The sequence below is a fragment of the Tursiops truncatus genome, chromosome 2, assembly GCF_011762595.2.
Source record: "Tursiops truncatus isolate mTurTru1 chromosome 2, mTurTru1.mat.Y, whole genome shotgun sequence".
Lineage (NCBI taxonomy): Eukaryota > Metazoa > Chordata > Mammalia > Artiodactyla > Delphinidae > Tursiops > Tursiops truncatus.
Genome location: NC_047035.1, coordinates 11,915,541 through 11,931,696, shown reverse-complemented (window position 1 = coordinate 11,931,696; position 16,156 = coordinate 11,915,541). Strand labels below are relative to the sequence as shown.

Here is a 16,156-nt window from a genome sequence, read left to right as displayed (position 1 = left end):
AACGTGATGTGTCTCAGTAATTTTTTTATATTTACGGTTTGTTGAAATGATACTATTTTGAACATGTTGCATTAAATAGAATATATTATTAAGATGAATTTTACTATTTACTTGTTTCTGTTTACTAACATGGCTATGAGCAAATTTTAAATTGCACACGTGACTCGAATCATATTTCTGCTGGACAACAGGGTCTAGACAGCCAGCGGCCCGGTGTGCTGGGTGAGGTCACGGGCTGCAGAGTCAGGCTCGCTGCAGGTCACATCCTGGTACCACTTCCCAGCTCTGTGACCTTTGGTGAGCCACTTAACCTCTCTGGGTCTCACAGCTCTCATAAGTGGCAGTCACGTTCTTCTAGACCGCAGATAAAAGTTCCGAAACTCTGAGGTGGGATGAACCTTATAAGCTCCTGAAGTTGAAGCTGGGTTGTTTTCTGGGTGGGGTAGTTTCTCGATGGGTCCTCCCGTGGCCCTCGGGGCTGTTCTTGCGATCAGGGTGGTGCCCTGGGCCACCTCCCTTTCCGCCTGTCCTTTCTGCTCCCAGAGAGAGCCATGTTTGTTCATGATGGGTACAATCAAAGATGCCTCCCCGCCCCTACAGTCTGAGTAGAGGAGCTGGCTGATTGCTTTCTCAGCCTTGCAGCCCGTTCCCTGCGGGTAATTCAAGCCCTGGGATGGCGGGCCTCTGCTCAGCATCTCTCCTCCACCCCTCCCTGTTCCTTCCCCCCAAACACCTCCCTGTTGCTTACTCTTTATTTAGTCTTCCCCACCATTTGGCAATTCGCACATCTGTCCAATGTCTCCTCTTCTGTTTCGGCATCTGAACCTATAAATAGTTCCCAGGCCAAGTCCCACCTGCATTGTGACCATTCATCCTGTATTCCTTTTCCCAGACCGAAATCCTCATCGACACGGTTGCTAAATACGGAAGTGCACCATCCAATGTGAGGAATCTCTTATTACAGCTTGGACAGTGTAGTGGCAGTGGCTGCAGATGTGGCTGCCAATGTGGATTCAGAGATAAGGCTTTCAATAATGGCAAGACCGGTTAAACACAGGGGGTGATCCAGGCGAGGCCCTGGATCTGGGAAAGAAGAAAGGGCTGGCCCTTGTTTTCTGGGATCTTCGTTCTGGGCCAGAGTCAGGCCTGTGAACACATCATGATGTGGTGTAGTCATGCTCTACGTTGGAGCGTGTGTCCAGTGCTGGGGCCAGAGGGAAGGGAGCATAGTTCTGTGCAGGAAGCCCTCTCCGAGGGTAACAGGGGGCCTGCCTGGTGACTGAGGAGGTGTGTGACCCATGGGAAGGTGTCTCTGTTAGCTGATAGGTGAGGGAGTCACACTGAGTGCATTTGGGTGTGAAGCACCGGGATGCCCTCCCTCTGCCCCATGCCACCTCTGCTGAACAAAAGGTGCCTAGTGCTCCAGGCTCCCAGGCTGGTGGTACCTGCTCATGGCTGGCTGTGCCCTCGGGCCAGTTACTTCAACTCTCTGAGCCTCAGTTTCCTTGCTTACGAGGATAATGGAGTTGCCATGATGATTAGAAATACAGAGGCTAGAACACAGTAGGCACTTGGTAAATGGTAGATGATATTATTATGGTTGTTGTTAAAACTTTGAAAATGATAACCCTCTGTTACTAGTCAAGAGGCTCAAATCTGAACAAAGCCCACACTGCGAAGTTGGAAGAAGGGGGCAGAGCAACAGTAGTCCAGGCTCAGGATCTAGATTCCAGAGAGCAACAGAATCGAACTGCAGAAAACACCCAGGCTAATCCTCTTTCACTGGTGCTGCTTCACCTTCTCTGGACTCAGTTTCCCCATCTGTGCAGTGAGGGAGTTTGAACCAGAGCTGGCTCTAAGGGCCCTTTCATTCTGACTTTCAATAGTTCCCCATCCACTGGGAGGCATAGTTGAGTGTGCTTGGGTCTAGTCGGGGCAAATTTGGGGTGTGGTAGAGAACTCAGTAAAAAGACATTGCTTTCTTTTACATCCTAAAATTGTTAAGATGAAATCAAGAGGAGATTGCACCTTATGCCGAGAACAACCAGCATAGATGGCCATGACTCATACCCAGGGCTGCCATGGACAGTTGCCCAGCTTGTGCACTGCTCAAAACTTCCGGGTAGGATTAAATCCGGCTGACGTTCTGCTCGTCAGGTTGCGCAGTTTTGTGCAGGGCTGCAGCCACCTCTTTGCTCCCTTGCCAAACGCTGTAATGGGGCACTGGGAGCATGTGGAAGTGGCCCCCTGCTTGGGCCCCTGGCCGTGGCTGCTAGATCCTCCCGTGTTCCTTTCCCATTGGCCTCTAGTCAAAGGTACACAGGGCAAAGGCTTGCCGTGCCCCAACTCTGAACAGAAGGCCCTGCAGCAAGTCCTGCCCCCAGGGGCCCATGGCTGATGGGGGAGACTGAGGGCTAAGGAGGGATAATGTACACTGAGAGGCTTCAGGGCTGGTGGGGGTGTGCGGGATTTACAGAGGACAGGCTGGTAAATAGACAGGGAAGGGACTCCAGGCCCAGCCAGTGAACCAGGGGCTAAGATGCCCACCCTGGACCAACAGTAAGAGCCAGGGACAGAGAAAGGGAACTGCTTTCAGCACATTTGCAGATCATCATCCTCTCCCAGGTCCCTGAGCTCTAACTCGCCCCCCTGCCCTCCACTCCCCACCCCAGAGCTTCCAGACCTCTGTGTCATCTTTGGCGGAGGAGCTGCTATTCCTCCCTCAGGGCCTGCCTGTAGGGTACCACTCAGCCTCTGCACAGCCAGCGGCAGGGCCCGGGAGGGCCTCAGTTACTCGTATCCTCACTTGGCCATTAGAGAAGTCAAGTCTCAGAGACTTGAAGGCTTTGGTCTCCAGGCTTGTGGGGGATGGAACCAGGAGCCCCTGCCCAGTCGGTACCGTCTAGGTTTGGGCTTTGCCTGGAACGGGAACAGGAGTTTGCCCCGCTCCGAGCTCCAGTCGTTGTATGGCTGGGCAGCAAGTCAGCTCCCAGAGCACAGGAGATCTGCTGCCTGGCGCTGGCCTGTTTGTTCTCACTTCTCCTGGCAACTCTCCTTCTGCTCGAGCCAGAGCTTCCGGAAGCCCTAGTCCAGGAGCACCCTTCCTTCTGGAGGGGGTAGAGCCATTCTCCCATTTCACAGGTGACCCAGCTGCACTGCAGCAGCATCTTGAAGTAAGTGGTACCACAGCTGGGCCTGGAGTCACGGGGTCCCCTGGACTCCAGAGAAATTGCCACTCTCCCCACTTCCACCCCTGGGAACGGGGCAGGTAGTTTTCATCTGTCACAGAAAATTGGGCCTGATGATAGCAGCAAACAGTCCTTTTACTCCTCAGCCACAAACTGTCCAGGTGGTGACTCCCTTGGCAACCATGGTGTTGCCGTGCAGCGGTGGGTCCCACGAGCCAGAAGGCACCTGTGACCTTCCAAGTGGGGAAGGAGCTGAGGGGGCATGGGAGGGACACCTGGAAGAATGGGCCTGGCCTCACCTGTCCGGCCCGCAGGTGACCCCCCAGTCCTGCTCCAGGTGTGAACCACTCCCCAGCCTCTGGTCACATTGGCTTTCTATCCTCAGGCTCTGCACTCCTGGCCTTTTCTGTCAGGGACCCAGCTTGGTGACCTAGGGCCCCTTTTAGGAAGTGGGATCAGAATCCACTAGCATCTGTCCTCCAGCCCATTCAGGGTGATCCGTTTTAGAGAAGGTTGGCTCGACAGTGTCACATAAGGCTCTGGAGTGAGGCCACTTCCTGGGCCCAGACTTCCCCCAGCCAGATGTGACGGCCTTTTCTGAGAGGCCCGAGACCCGATCTCTTCTGCCAACACCGGCCCTTCCTGTGTCCCTCTGGGGACACTGTCCTTCCCGGGCAGTTCTCATCCATCTGGGAATGTGTCCCTTCCATAAACGCACAGGCCTTGCTGAGTACAGGGTTTTTTCTCAGATAAAAATCAATGAACATCTCTCCCACCCTCACCCAACCAAATTTTCAATCATAAAAGAGGATGAGCGGGTTGTTTAGAATCTCTGCCCCTCAGGAAGGAGTTTCAGCTGGGTCCTGTGGCCAAAACCACCAGCCAGTTCCCTGTCACCCTGCTCACCGTGAGCCTTCCTCTCGATTTCTAAATCCATTTCCCCTTATTTCTACAGATATGAGCACATAAATATCTGTCAGTGGTTGAATACATAGTGTCCTAGCTAAAGAATAACTCTGACCCAGCCCTTCAAATGAGGGTCATACCTGGAGATTTAGGTATAATTCCTGTTGTCAACCGAACTGTGTTTGAACAGAGATCTCTTAGGTTAACAAGGGCGTCTGCCAACAAGGAAGACGGTTTGCGTTTCCCGAGTGATCTGTACGTTTCACAATCTTAATAACTGTTGGCAAGGCATATTTTCATTCACGTTTTCGTGTGACCATCTTTTCCTCATCAAAGCCCAGGGTCAGCTTAGGTGAACAGATGCTCATCCTTCACTTGTTAGTAAAGACAAATCAGACCCTAAAGAAGGCACATGCCAAAGCCATTCTCTGCTTAAAATGAACATGACGTAGAATGTCTCACTGGTCGATTTCACTCACCTCAGTCACTAGGAATGTGTGGTAATTAAGCCAGGCTTGGCTAAACTTTACCTTTGGACCAACTATGAAGAAAATGTCTGCAGAGGGACTTAATAGTGCCAGTAAGATTGCACAGGGGACTTTGGTCTAGATAAGGATAATAACGGGTTAAAGACCCCTCATACATCAATTATAACAATAGATACGGCCAAATGCAAAGAAGAGTTGACTGTTCATTAAAGCAGGCTGGAAATATCCCTGCGGAATCATTTATGCAGCACCAGCTGAGTGCTTACTATTTCGCAAACTTGAACAGTATTCATTTTTTTCATTCTTTTTTTTTAAATTTTTATGTATTTATTTGGTTGCATTGGGTCTTAGTTGCGACAGGCAGGCTGCTTAGTTGTGGCAGGCGGGCTCCTTAGTTGTGGCTCACTGGCTTCTTAGTTGTGGCATGTGAACTCTTAGTTGCAGCATGCATGTGGGATCTAGTTCCCAGACCAGGGATTGAACCTGGGACCCCTGCATTGGGAACGCAGAGTCTTAACCACTGTGCCACCAGGGAAGTCCCATTTTTTTCATTCTTAACATAAAATTTGAAAGACCCTGTTCACAGATGGAAAGACAAGCTATAGTTGGGAGAAAATATTTGCAAATCACACATCTGACCAAGGCTTTGTAACTATAATATAAAGAACTCTCAGGGCTTCCCTGGTGGTGCAGTGGTTGAGAATCTGCCTTCTCATGCAGGGGACACGGGTTCGAGCCCTGGTCTGGGAGGATCCCACATGCTGTGGAGCAACTAGGCCCGTGAGCCACAACTACTGAGCCTCCGCGTCTGGAGCCTGTGCTCCGCAACAAGAGAGGCCCACGCACCGCGATGAAGAGTGGTCCCCGCTTGCCACAACTAGAGAAAGCCCTCGCACAGAAACGAAGACCCAACACAGCAAAAATAAGTTAATTAATTAATAAACTCCTACCCCCAACATCGTCTTTAAAAAAAAAAAAAACTCTCAAAATTAAAAGCAAGCAACCCAAATAAAAATGAGCAAAGGATCTGAATAGACATTTTTCCAAAGTATATATGCAAATAGCCAATAAGCACATGAAAATATACTTGACATCACTAATCCTTAGGGAAATGGAAATCAAAACCACAAGGAGATACCACTTCACACCCACTAGGATGACTCGAATCAATAAGACAGACAAAGTACTGGCAAAGGTGTGGAGAAAGTGGAACCTCATCCATTGCTAGTGGGAATGTAAAATGGTGCAGTTGCTTTGAAAAACAGTCCCGCGGTTTCTTAAACATGTAGAGTTACTGTAGGACCCAGCAATTCTACTTCTAGGAGTATATCCAAGAGAAATGAAAACATATGTCCATATAAAAATTTGTACACAAATGTTCAATGCAGTATTTTTTGTAGTAGCCGAAGAGTGGAAACAACCCAGATATCCATCAGTGATGAATGGATAAACAAAATGTGGTGTATCCGTCTAGCAGAATATCATTCATCCATAAAGAGGAATGCAGTGCTGACCCCTGCTGCAACGCGGACATGGACGAACGTGGATGAACATTTAGCATGATGCTAAATGAAAGAAGCCAGACCCACAGGGCCACATACTGTATGACTCTATGTATATGAAAAGTCCAGAACAGGCAAATCCACAGAGACAGAAAGTAGATTAGTGGTTTCCAGAAGCTAGGAGGAGGGAGAGGTGGAAAGTGACTGCTGATGGGGACAGGGTTTGTTTTGGGGACTAATGAAAGTGTTCTAAAAGTGATCGTGATGATGGTTGCACAACCCTGTGAATATACTAAGATCATCACGCACTTTAAATTGGTGAATTGTATGGTGTGTGAATGATATCTTAATTAAACGGTTTTTAAAAATTCAACATTAAAAGAAACTGTCCAATTAGAAAATAGGAAAAGACATGAATAGACACTTGAGCAAAGAGGATGTACACACGGAAGGGCATGCAACATCTTCTTGAAATGCAAATTAGAGAAATGCAAATGAAAACCACAATGAGATATCACTCTACACCTAGTGGAATGGCCACAGTAAAAAATAGTGACAACACCCAGCTGGCGAGGATGGGAAGAAATCGAATCACTCCTTCATCGCTGATGGGTCGTAAAATGGTACAGCCACTCGGGAGGGCAGTTTGGCCCTTTCTTTGAAAATGAAGGGGAGACTTACCATGGGACCCAGCAGTTGCACTCTTGGGCACATACCCCAGAGAAAGGAAAATATATTTTCATGCAGAAGCATGTACATAAATGTTCCACGGCAGCTTTGTGCATAATAGCTAAAAACTGGAAATTCCCAGATGTCCTTCAGTGGGTGAATGACCAAGGAAGCTGTGGTACATCCAGACCATAGGTTACTACTCAGCACTAAAAAGGAACGGGATATCGATTCACTCAGTAACTTGGATGACCCTCGAGGAAATTATGCAGAGTGGGAAAAGCCCATCCCAAAGAATATGTACTGCATGACTCCATTTACGACATTCAATAATGTCATCACAGAGATGGAGCAATTTGCTAAAAGCGCCATGCCTGGTGCCGGAGGTACCATGGAGAACAAAAGATACATACACAGTTCCTGCCTCGGCAGTTCATTTGTATTATTGAGTGAGAAAATGGAATTTCTTAAAACAAAACATCTTCTAACGGCTTTCGGTTCTTCGTGGACAGCTGACGTTGAGATTGTAAATGCTAGAAGCCAGGCCGGCATGTGTAGACCCGGAGTCTCCACCTTGTCCCGATTCAGCCTTGATGGTGAGTCATGAGGTGAAAAGTTTCCTTTTCTCTAGGCAGGGACAGAGCCCCAATGTTGTCACCTGTTGTCACCTCGGGACTTAGCAGGTGGGTCTGGTCATCTCTCTCCTCACTCTTTGAAAGCGGGATGGTTTAGACAGGGTCTGGCGTATTCCCACTGTGGTTTCTGGTGAGGAGGCTGGAAGCTGTATACAGTGGAGGAGTTGCTGCTCAAGGACGCAAAGGTGAGCAGAGGGGAGCCGGCATCTTTGTTGGGAGGAGCCAGCCGGCAGTGGCTGACACGGGGAGCTTGTCAGCTGTGCCCGCAGTGCTGGGAGGGGCACCGAAGCAGCATGAGTGAGAGGACTCTGGAAACCCATCGGCTTCTGAGAACAATTTACGGAGAGATTTAGGAAATTCAAGAAAAATTTAGAGAATTTACATATGTGCTCATTATAAATGCTCATATATGCTCATTGTAAAAATCCCAGAAAAACGTAATACAGGAAGTGAAATTCAGTCCACTCTGTATGTGTGCATTTTCTTTTCTTTAATAATGGCTTTATTGACATGTTTTTATTCCATGTATTCAGTATCATACAATTCACCCATTTAAAGTGTACGATTCAGTGGCTTTTGGTATATTCAGTTGTCTAGCCCTCACCAAGGTCAATGTGAGAACATTTTCAACACCTCAGAAAAGAAGCCCCGTGTTGCACAGTGTCAATGTACTTAATGCCACTGAACTGTACACTTAAAAATGGTTTAAATGCTAAACTTTGTTTTTCATAGTTTAGCACAATAAAAAAAAAAGAAACTCCATCCCCTGTCCCCTGTCCCCTTTCTCCTTAGATAGGATGTACTTTCTATCTCTGGACATTTGGTTCACTCTTGATTCTGACACCAGGAGGCCTGGTCAGCCCAGCTGTCCTTCTCAGAGCCTTCCCTGCATGCCGGGCGCAGGGCTGGGCACGGTGTAGGTGATGGGCAAAGTGAGACCCGTTCCTGTTCTCAGTCTCACCGTCTGAGAAGCCTCGGCGCACGTCACAATGTGACCACATATCCCCTGCTTCCTGAGCCAGAATGTGTGATTAGGACAGTACCTCCTGCGTGTGGCCTCTCCTGTGGGAGAGGTCAGGGTACCAGCAAGGCTTTGAGGCAGAAAGTGGACCTGGAGCTGATCCCTCAAGGCAGGGAAGGGGGAAGCTGGATCCTCCGTGCACGAGGAGACAGCACGAGCAAAGGCCCGGAGGCCAGCAATCCCAAGTCGAGGTTGGCAGGGTTGGCTCCTGCTGGAGACCAGGAAGAATCTGTTCAAGGCACTCTCCTGGCTTCTGGTGACAGCCAGCAATCCTTGGCCTGTAGCTGTATTCCAGTGTCTGCCTCCATTCACATGGTCTTTTCCTCTCTGTGTCTGTGTCCCAGGTCTTTACCTGTCTTCTTTTTTTTTTAAATTAATTAATTTATTATTTATTTTTGGCTGTGTTGGGTATTTGTTGCTGCACACAGGCTTTCTCTAGTTGCGGCGAGCAGGGGCTACTCTTCATTGCAGTGCACGGGCTTCTCATTGTGGTGGCTTCTCTTGTTGGGGAGCACGGCCTCTAGGCTTCAGTAGCTGTGACTCGCGGGTTTCAGTAGTTGTGGCACACGGGCTTAGTTGCTCCTTGGCATGTGGGATCTTCCCGGACCAGGGCTCGAACCCATGTCCCCTGCATTGGCAGGTGGATTCTTAACCACTGTGCCACTAGGGGAGTCCTACCTGTCTTCTTATAAGGACACCAATCATTGGATTTAGGGCCCACCCCATGCATTCTGACCTTGTGTTAACTTGATTCCACCCGACAAGACACTCTTTCCAAATAAGGTCACATTTATAGGTACCTGGGGTTCGGATTGAAAAGTATTTTGGGGGGGACAGAGTTCAACCCACAACATGTGGGTACTTTACTATCCTTGTTATACAGCTGAAGAAACCGAGGCGCAGGGAGGATAAGCAATAATGTGCTGGAGACACGTTCACACTCAGGCTGTGTGGCCTGGGCACCTGCATACAACCACCAGGCCAGGGCAGGACACAGGGCGGTCCTGGAAGCTGAGCTCTACCACCACCCACCGGAACAGAGGATTGTCTAACTCTTGCCGGTTTGCATTCACCTCTGCTCCAGGACAGTGGGAGGCTGCCTGTCGGGACTCCCTCAAGTCCCAGGTGTCCCGTGGGGCCCCTGCAAGGAAGACCCTGATCTACACAGTGGGAGGTCTGAGACTCTAACCAGATGCCCCTGGGGGCCTCTACTCCTCTGGGATCTCCCTCCCAGACAGACTTTTAGCAGACATTTATTATCTCCCAAACCGCATGCCACACACTGTGCTGGGCACTGAGGGAGACTCACATGTGGGCAAAGCCCTGGCCCTGGCATACAGGAGCTCCCCCGGGTGTGTCCTTGGTGTGCAGAGATGCTATTCCCACGAGCAGGACGGGAAGGTACGAGCTGGGGGCTGGGGCAGAAGAGACCTGGTTACAAAGAAACAGACATGAGCCTTGACCATTGCTTGTGCTTTGACAAATCTACAGTTTTCACTATAAAAATGTGATTGGGTCGCTAGACGTTTGCTTGGCCCCAGCTACAAAAATGAATGAGCCCTGGTCCCTGCACCCGAGGAGCGGACCAGAGTGGGGTAAACTAAGTCTAAAGGAGCTGCAGGCTTTATAGAAAGTGCCAGGGGCACAGCAGAGGGAGGGACTGACTATCTTAAGGGTTTAATCTGTGTCTGCAGAGGTCAGACCATGTCTCAATGATGAAGAAAACCTGCTAATTGTTGAGCAGGCCCGGCATAGGAGGCTAGGCTGTTTGCGTGCATCATCACTAATCCCCCCTTGAAGGATTCTTGAGAAAGGTCTTTACATTCCCATTTTGCAGTTGGAGCAATATCTCCCAACTACGGGAGATCTTTTGGCCAGTTTGTGCTGCTTCCTGTGGAGAGAGTGGGCGATGCACTAACGGGCCACTAGGTGGCGCCATGGGCTGCCTCATGGCCGTTAACTCATAGAGGGTGGTAATTCCATGCACTGATGTTTCGCAGACTTGTCCTTTATGGGCATCTTCCCGGTACCTCCGAGTACTGTAATCTATCTAATATTTTTCTTTAAACTCCCTTTTAAATTTTTATATCTATCCTAATGGGATACCATGGTCTCTTTGCCATAAATGATGAATGTAATCTTTTAAAAAATCATGTTAACTGTGTAGAACAGTGCAATAGTATTAGAAGGAAGGAATGTATTAAAATAAAGCTATTAGAACAAAACGTGTTGGTTCATGTGTCCCCTGTGACCATCTCACAGATCACCAATGCAGCGGAAAGTTGTCCTAGGCTTTGAAAATAGGACAGCAGGCTGCTGTCACCTAGATGCACGAGTGTTTAGGGTTGGAAGGGCTCCTTCCCTTTGCAGGTGGAGGATCTGAGGTGCTGAGCGGGGAAGGGGTGTACCCAGCATCACACTGCTGATCCCAGGATTGGAGCCAGGCCTGGAACCTGGGTCCTGCCTTCCGCCTCTGCCCCATGGACGCTAGAAGAACCTCAGGAAATTGGAACTGAAGTGTGATGCACACATATTTCCTGGCCCCTCTGAGGCCCAAGAAAGGACCCTGTGGGGTCCCACGTGCAGGGAGCATCACCTGTTGGGCATGTGGAACCCGGGGACGAGAGTCGGGAGATGAGCGATGCACAGATGCTGAGATTCCTGAGGCGCAGCTCACTCAGGTGCTCTGGGCCCCTTGCCCTGGGGCTCTGCAGCAGTGCACGGTGTAGTGCCACGCTTTCCTCTGGGCCGTCCACCCCAGCTTCGGGCACTGCCTGCCATACCCCGGCGCCCTGCCCCTCCGAGCAGCCGTGTCCACCCTGGGGTGGGCTCTTTGGCAAATGCTTTGACCCCTCTTCCTTGTCAAAGCTGGAAAGTATTTGGGTCACCCTCACTCTTGGATTACATGTGTAATCAAACCAAGTGGGGTTCTAACAGGCCCTGGGGTTCTTGGGTAAAAGGCCAGTGACCCCAGTCTAGCACCCCTGGACCAGTGAACCTCCTGGAGGCCACAGCAGAACAGGGAACCTGTCCTCCTGCTGGCCCCTCACAGCCCTCAGAATTGTCAAGTGGAGATGACCTTGAAAGTTTAATTCAAGACTGTTTTTTGACCACGCTGTGCAGCTTGCGGGATCTTAGTTCCCAGACTTAGTTCCCTGGATTGAACCTGCGCCCTCAGCAGTGAAAGCACCGAGTCCTGACCGCCAGACCGCCAGGGAATTCCCTCAAGACATTTTCAAATTCTGCTTTTACAATCTAGAGCCTTCTGTGTTATTTTGCTCAAAATGAGGAATGTGTGTTACGTAAGGTAACACCATCTGCTGTAATAGAAAGGCCCCTGGGATCTCAGTGGATTAACACCACAGAAGTTCATTTCTCACCTCCCTGTGGTCCAATGGGCAGCAGATGCACATGCGGCCGCAGCGGGCCGGGTGCCGCAGCAGGTGCTGTGACCTACCGTGAGCACAGGGCAGACACGCCCTCCAGGGACCTTCCTCCCCTTTGACAGGGACACTCATCCAAGGCCTCTGTCCTCTCTCCTCAGTATTGTACCTGGAAGGCTCGGTTCTTGTGTTTGAGGACATCTTCAGACTCATCGCGTTCTACTGTGTCAGTAGGTGAGTAGCCCAGGCCCCCAGGAGGGCATCTGATGGCAACAGATGTCCATGCGACCTTGGGTGGGGACAGGGTTGTCACAGAGAAGCCCCAAGAGGGAAGTGTGCCGCCCACAGGGTGCAGAGAGAGGGGACAGTCCCCTGGCTTCACCCTGGTAACTGTGAAGGGGGGTGCTGGCTCTGCTGCTTGCTTGGACCGGCCAGTAAAGTCCCCTCCCTCACCACCACCTGCCCCCTTTGCTCACTGCCCGTCATAGCAGCTTCCTGTATTCCGGCTTCCAGGACAGCTTGGAGTCCTGTGTGGACCTGACCCGCCCCGTTGGAGGAGTTATAGAAGGAACTTCCTGTGGGAACAGCAGGAAGGGCTGATACCCTCCCTCCGTGGGAGAGGGCTTGTGATTGTGAAGCAGCTGCTGGGTGGAGAGGGTGTCTGGTAACCACCTTCAGAGCTGCTCTATTTATTCAGGACCGGTGGCAGGTCGACACGAATTGAAAACTACATTTTGGTGCCAAAACCCAATGGCTTAAGCTACAGGGACTTAAGCAGAGCTGGGCAAGATGTCTTGGGGTCCAGGGCCCCAGGCTCACCTCCCCCTGCTTCAAAGAGACCATTCATGTTGCCTCTGGTGAAAGCCTCACTCAACCCAGAACACCACCACCCCCATCTACCAGGACCCTCCTGGACCCCGTGGGCAGAACAGGTGACGCTGACAATAAGCTGCTGCCTGTTGAGGGCCCTCCAGGTACCCAGCATGGCGCTAGAGTTCTATATCCATTCTCTTTTTAAATCTTGCAAACAGTTCCACCCGGTAAGTGCTCTTCTTAGTCCCATTTTACAGATGAGGAAGCCGAGACTTTGAGAACTTGCTCAAGGTCGCGTAGCTGGTAAATGGCAGCGTGGGGATTCAAAGTAGATAGAGCTCCAAGGTCCATGATCTTTTCTACAGCCGCCCCACTGTGTGCACTCCACGATGATTCCTGTGACCTGGCGTGTCCTTCTAGGCCCACAAAGCAAAGCATCTGCGGCTCCCTGACCCTTTGCAAGTTACGACACGTCAAGCTCTCAGAGTCAGGCCCTCTCCTATTCTGAGAAGTTCTACCTCAGTACAAGGCACTAGTCTAGTGTTTGGCCCATGCTGGGTGCTTCGAGTGAGCGAGTGAGTGAATGAATGATGACATCATTGCAGAGCCCAGAATTTGAGCTAATCTTAATCTCTCAACTACCTCTTCGGTAAAATGGGAACGATAATACCCATGCTGTAGAGGCTGGAGGAAGAAGTAAGATAAAGGGACAGACGATCTGCATTTATAACAAACCTCTCTGCAAACCAGGGTTTGGCAACCGCTTCTAAGAAAATGATAGTGACAGCTTAGCTGGGGGTCTCCTAGGGGCACACTTGGAAAGGAGGATCCATGTGCAGGGGGCGCTAAAGGACCTGCCCCCAAGGAGGAAGCGACCAGGAAGTGGGGAGCAGGACAGAGACCGGAGAGAAACCCAGCAAGGGTCCATTGCAGGGGCCGTCCCAGCCTCAGCCAGATCCCTCCAGCAGCTCTGGAGCATAAAGCAGACCTCGGGGTCCACTATAAAGCCACGGGGCTGGGCTTCTGTACCCCCAAGCCAGCACACCCAGGCATTCGTGGCTCTCTGTAGGGCCACTGGGGCAGGCAGTGAGGCTCCAGTGTGTCAGGACGAGCCTCTGAGGGTCACGGGTGCTGGCCCTCAGGAGCAAACCCCTCCGAGGCTGGGCTATGGGTGCACAGAGCTGGTGAAAGGCATCCGAGGGGTCCGGGTGGGACTGTGGCAGTGACTGCTACAACCAGCTCTGTGGACCGGGCGTCTGTGTTAAGTCAGGCTTGTGCTGCACGCTGCCCACAGAGCTCTTTCTAACCCTGCACGGTGCTGCCGGGGAGGTGTTTAAAAATGTGGATTCCTGACCCACACTCAGACTCAACGCTGAGAACCCCTGGGCGTGGATCTGAGAATCCGCATCTTAGCAGCTCCCCCAGGAGCTGATCCAGGATGAACTAATACAAAAGTATTAATGCCTGTCCATAGGGTTGCTGTGTTACAGTAGTAGTAATAATAATAACATGATGTGATATAAGGACCAAACTGGGTAACACCCAGCCCGATACTTGGCACATAGTAGATGCTCAACGAACACCCCCATCCTGTGTATGCATTTCCTTGGATCAGAAGAGGTGGCCCCTGGATAAAGTGCTGAACTGGATGCTGGAGGTGGGGTGGCAGACGTGCGTGAAATCCTTGAGCAGGACTGGCTTATGGAGAATGAGGGGGCCCGTGGTGCGGCCTGGAAGAATGTGTAGGGTCTAAGTAGACGTAGGTGGAAGGGACGAGGGGGCGTTCCCTCTCTGCAGAGCTCAGAGGTGGCAATGAGCAGGGGACAGTCACTGTAGGAAGATGACACTTTGGGAGGCAGCGAGGAGGCCCCGAGTGCAAGGGAAGGCTCTGTGGTGGGCAGGAGGGGGGAGCAGGCTGGGGCAGGCCCTGGACGCCGGGGTCCCGGGCTGGGCCGTGGTCGGCAGCCGCCACTGCAGCATCTTGAGCAGTACGCAGAGGAGGTGGGGAGGGGGTGGCTGCCGGATGAGCCGAGCGATTCTGCTGGCCATTTCAATATATGCAGTGGCCCAGGAGCCTTTGGAAACCCCAGTGGCAGGCCAGACAGCCAACCAGGTAGACAGGCAACACCGGGATGAATTCTGCCACCCTTCAAACTGAGAGATCGAGGTAGTGGTGACCGGGCAGGGCCTGAGGCGGGGATGCGGCACTGAGGGCCCGTCCGGTCTGGGTCCAGGCCTGGCCTGGCTGGAAGGGCTGACTGGAGGCCCACAGACGGCCTCAGATGCTCAGAATCACACAACTATGACAATGAAGCAAAGATCGATGGGCCACGCCCACCCCATTGACAATGGAGAAGCCAAAGGCCACAACCCAGGAACTCAAAAAAGGGCCCAGGATCTTCTCCCACCTTCCCCCATCCTGCTATTCCATAAGCAGAGTGTTTTTCCCCCGTGAAAACACTTCCCATGAAGGGGTGGGGGCACCCCGCGGAGCAGCAGAGCCTGTATTGATGGGCAGAGGTGGTCTGGGAAGCTCCCCGGCGACCCACATCCCAGGCGGCCTCTGCTCTGCTCTCCCCCAATCCAGTTCCCCAAGTTTAGACGGGTCCATTCGGCAAACACTCTTGGAGCCTCTGTGGTGTGTGCTAAGGGCTCTGGGGGCATCAGAGACGTGCAAAGCTGCCCGCCCCTTCCAGGAACTTCCAGGGCTCTCATGTAGTTCAAAGGGAGGAGACGGCGGGTGCGGTATAGACAGTAAGGCCATGAAGACCCCCGGGGACAGGCGGCCATCACGCAAGGCTGTCAGTGGGCCTGGACGGATGGGATTTCAATGACTCGAATCAGGGTTTGGGGAGAAGGTTGACAGAGCTGGGGATACGGCTGAAAATGGGGGTCGGGGTCAGACTGTGACAGGCCTTGAATGCCAGTCTGAGACGTAGAATTGGGACCAGCCATCCTGGGGCCCCTGCAGGGCCACACTCGCCTTCCTGCCCCAAGGAACAGCCCTGGGCTTGAAGTTAGGAGGCCTGGGGCTCAGCACACTCTGCCCTCCACCCACCATGTGTCCAGACCTGGACATCTTCCTTTCCCTCTCTGGGCCTCAGTTTCCCCATCTGTACAATAAAGGGGGAGAGTGTCTAGATCCCTTCTGGGAGATCTCTGGAGAGATCGCTGAAAAGATCCCCATTCAGACCAAAGGCAGCAGATAGAGCTGGCTATGTCGTCAGAGGTGTCTGTCTGGCTGTGTGCTCGCCAGCGGGTTCCTGGCTGTAGGTTCACCAGGGGAGTCTGTCTGTGCACCCGCTGCAGGTCTCAGCGCGGAGCAGCGGGGGTCAGAGGACTGGAAGGGGTGGGTCACTCGCCTTACCCAGAATAGCACCTTTAGAAGAAGCTGCCGGGACTTCCAGGGCCAAGAAAACTGGGGATAAAGCCTCTCCCCCGACCCTCTCCATGCCCAAGGAGGGTCTTAGCATCCCTGAGGCCAGTGCAGGCACAGGACCCGGATCTGACTGGTTGCTCCCTCAGTCTCAGGACTCCTCCCCTTGGCCCCA

At 51.7% G+C, this 16,156-nt stretch overlaps 1 protein-coding gene across 5 annotated transcripts in view; it reads left to right on the top strand.

The window, feature by feature from the left end:
- RIN3 (Ras and Rab interactor 3) overlaps window positions 1-16,156 on the top strand; it is a 119,229-nt gene that overhangs the window by 70,166 nt on the left and 32,907 nt on the right. For 3 of the 5 annotated variants that reach the window (XM_073800100.1, XM_033850700.2, XM_033850701.2), the window contains exon 4: window positions 11,954-12,026. In XM_073800100.1, coding sequence (XP_073656201.1) covers window positions 11,954-12,026 — 73 coding nt within the window. Of the gene's footprint in view, window positions 1-5,302; window positions 7,350-11,953; window positions 12,027-16,156 lie in introns of those variants that run through there. The other 2 variants (XM_073800102.1, XM_073800101.1) reach the window with 2 other exon arrangements.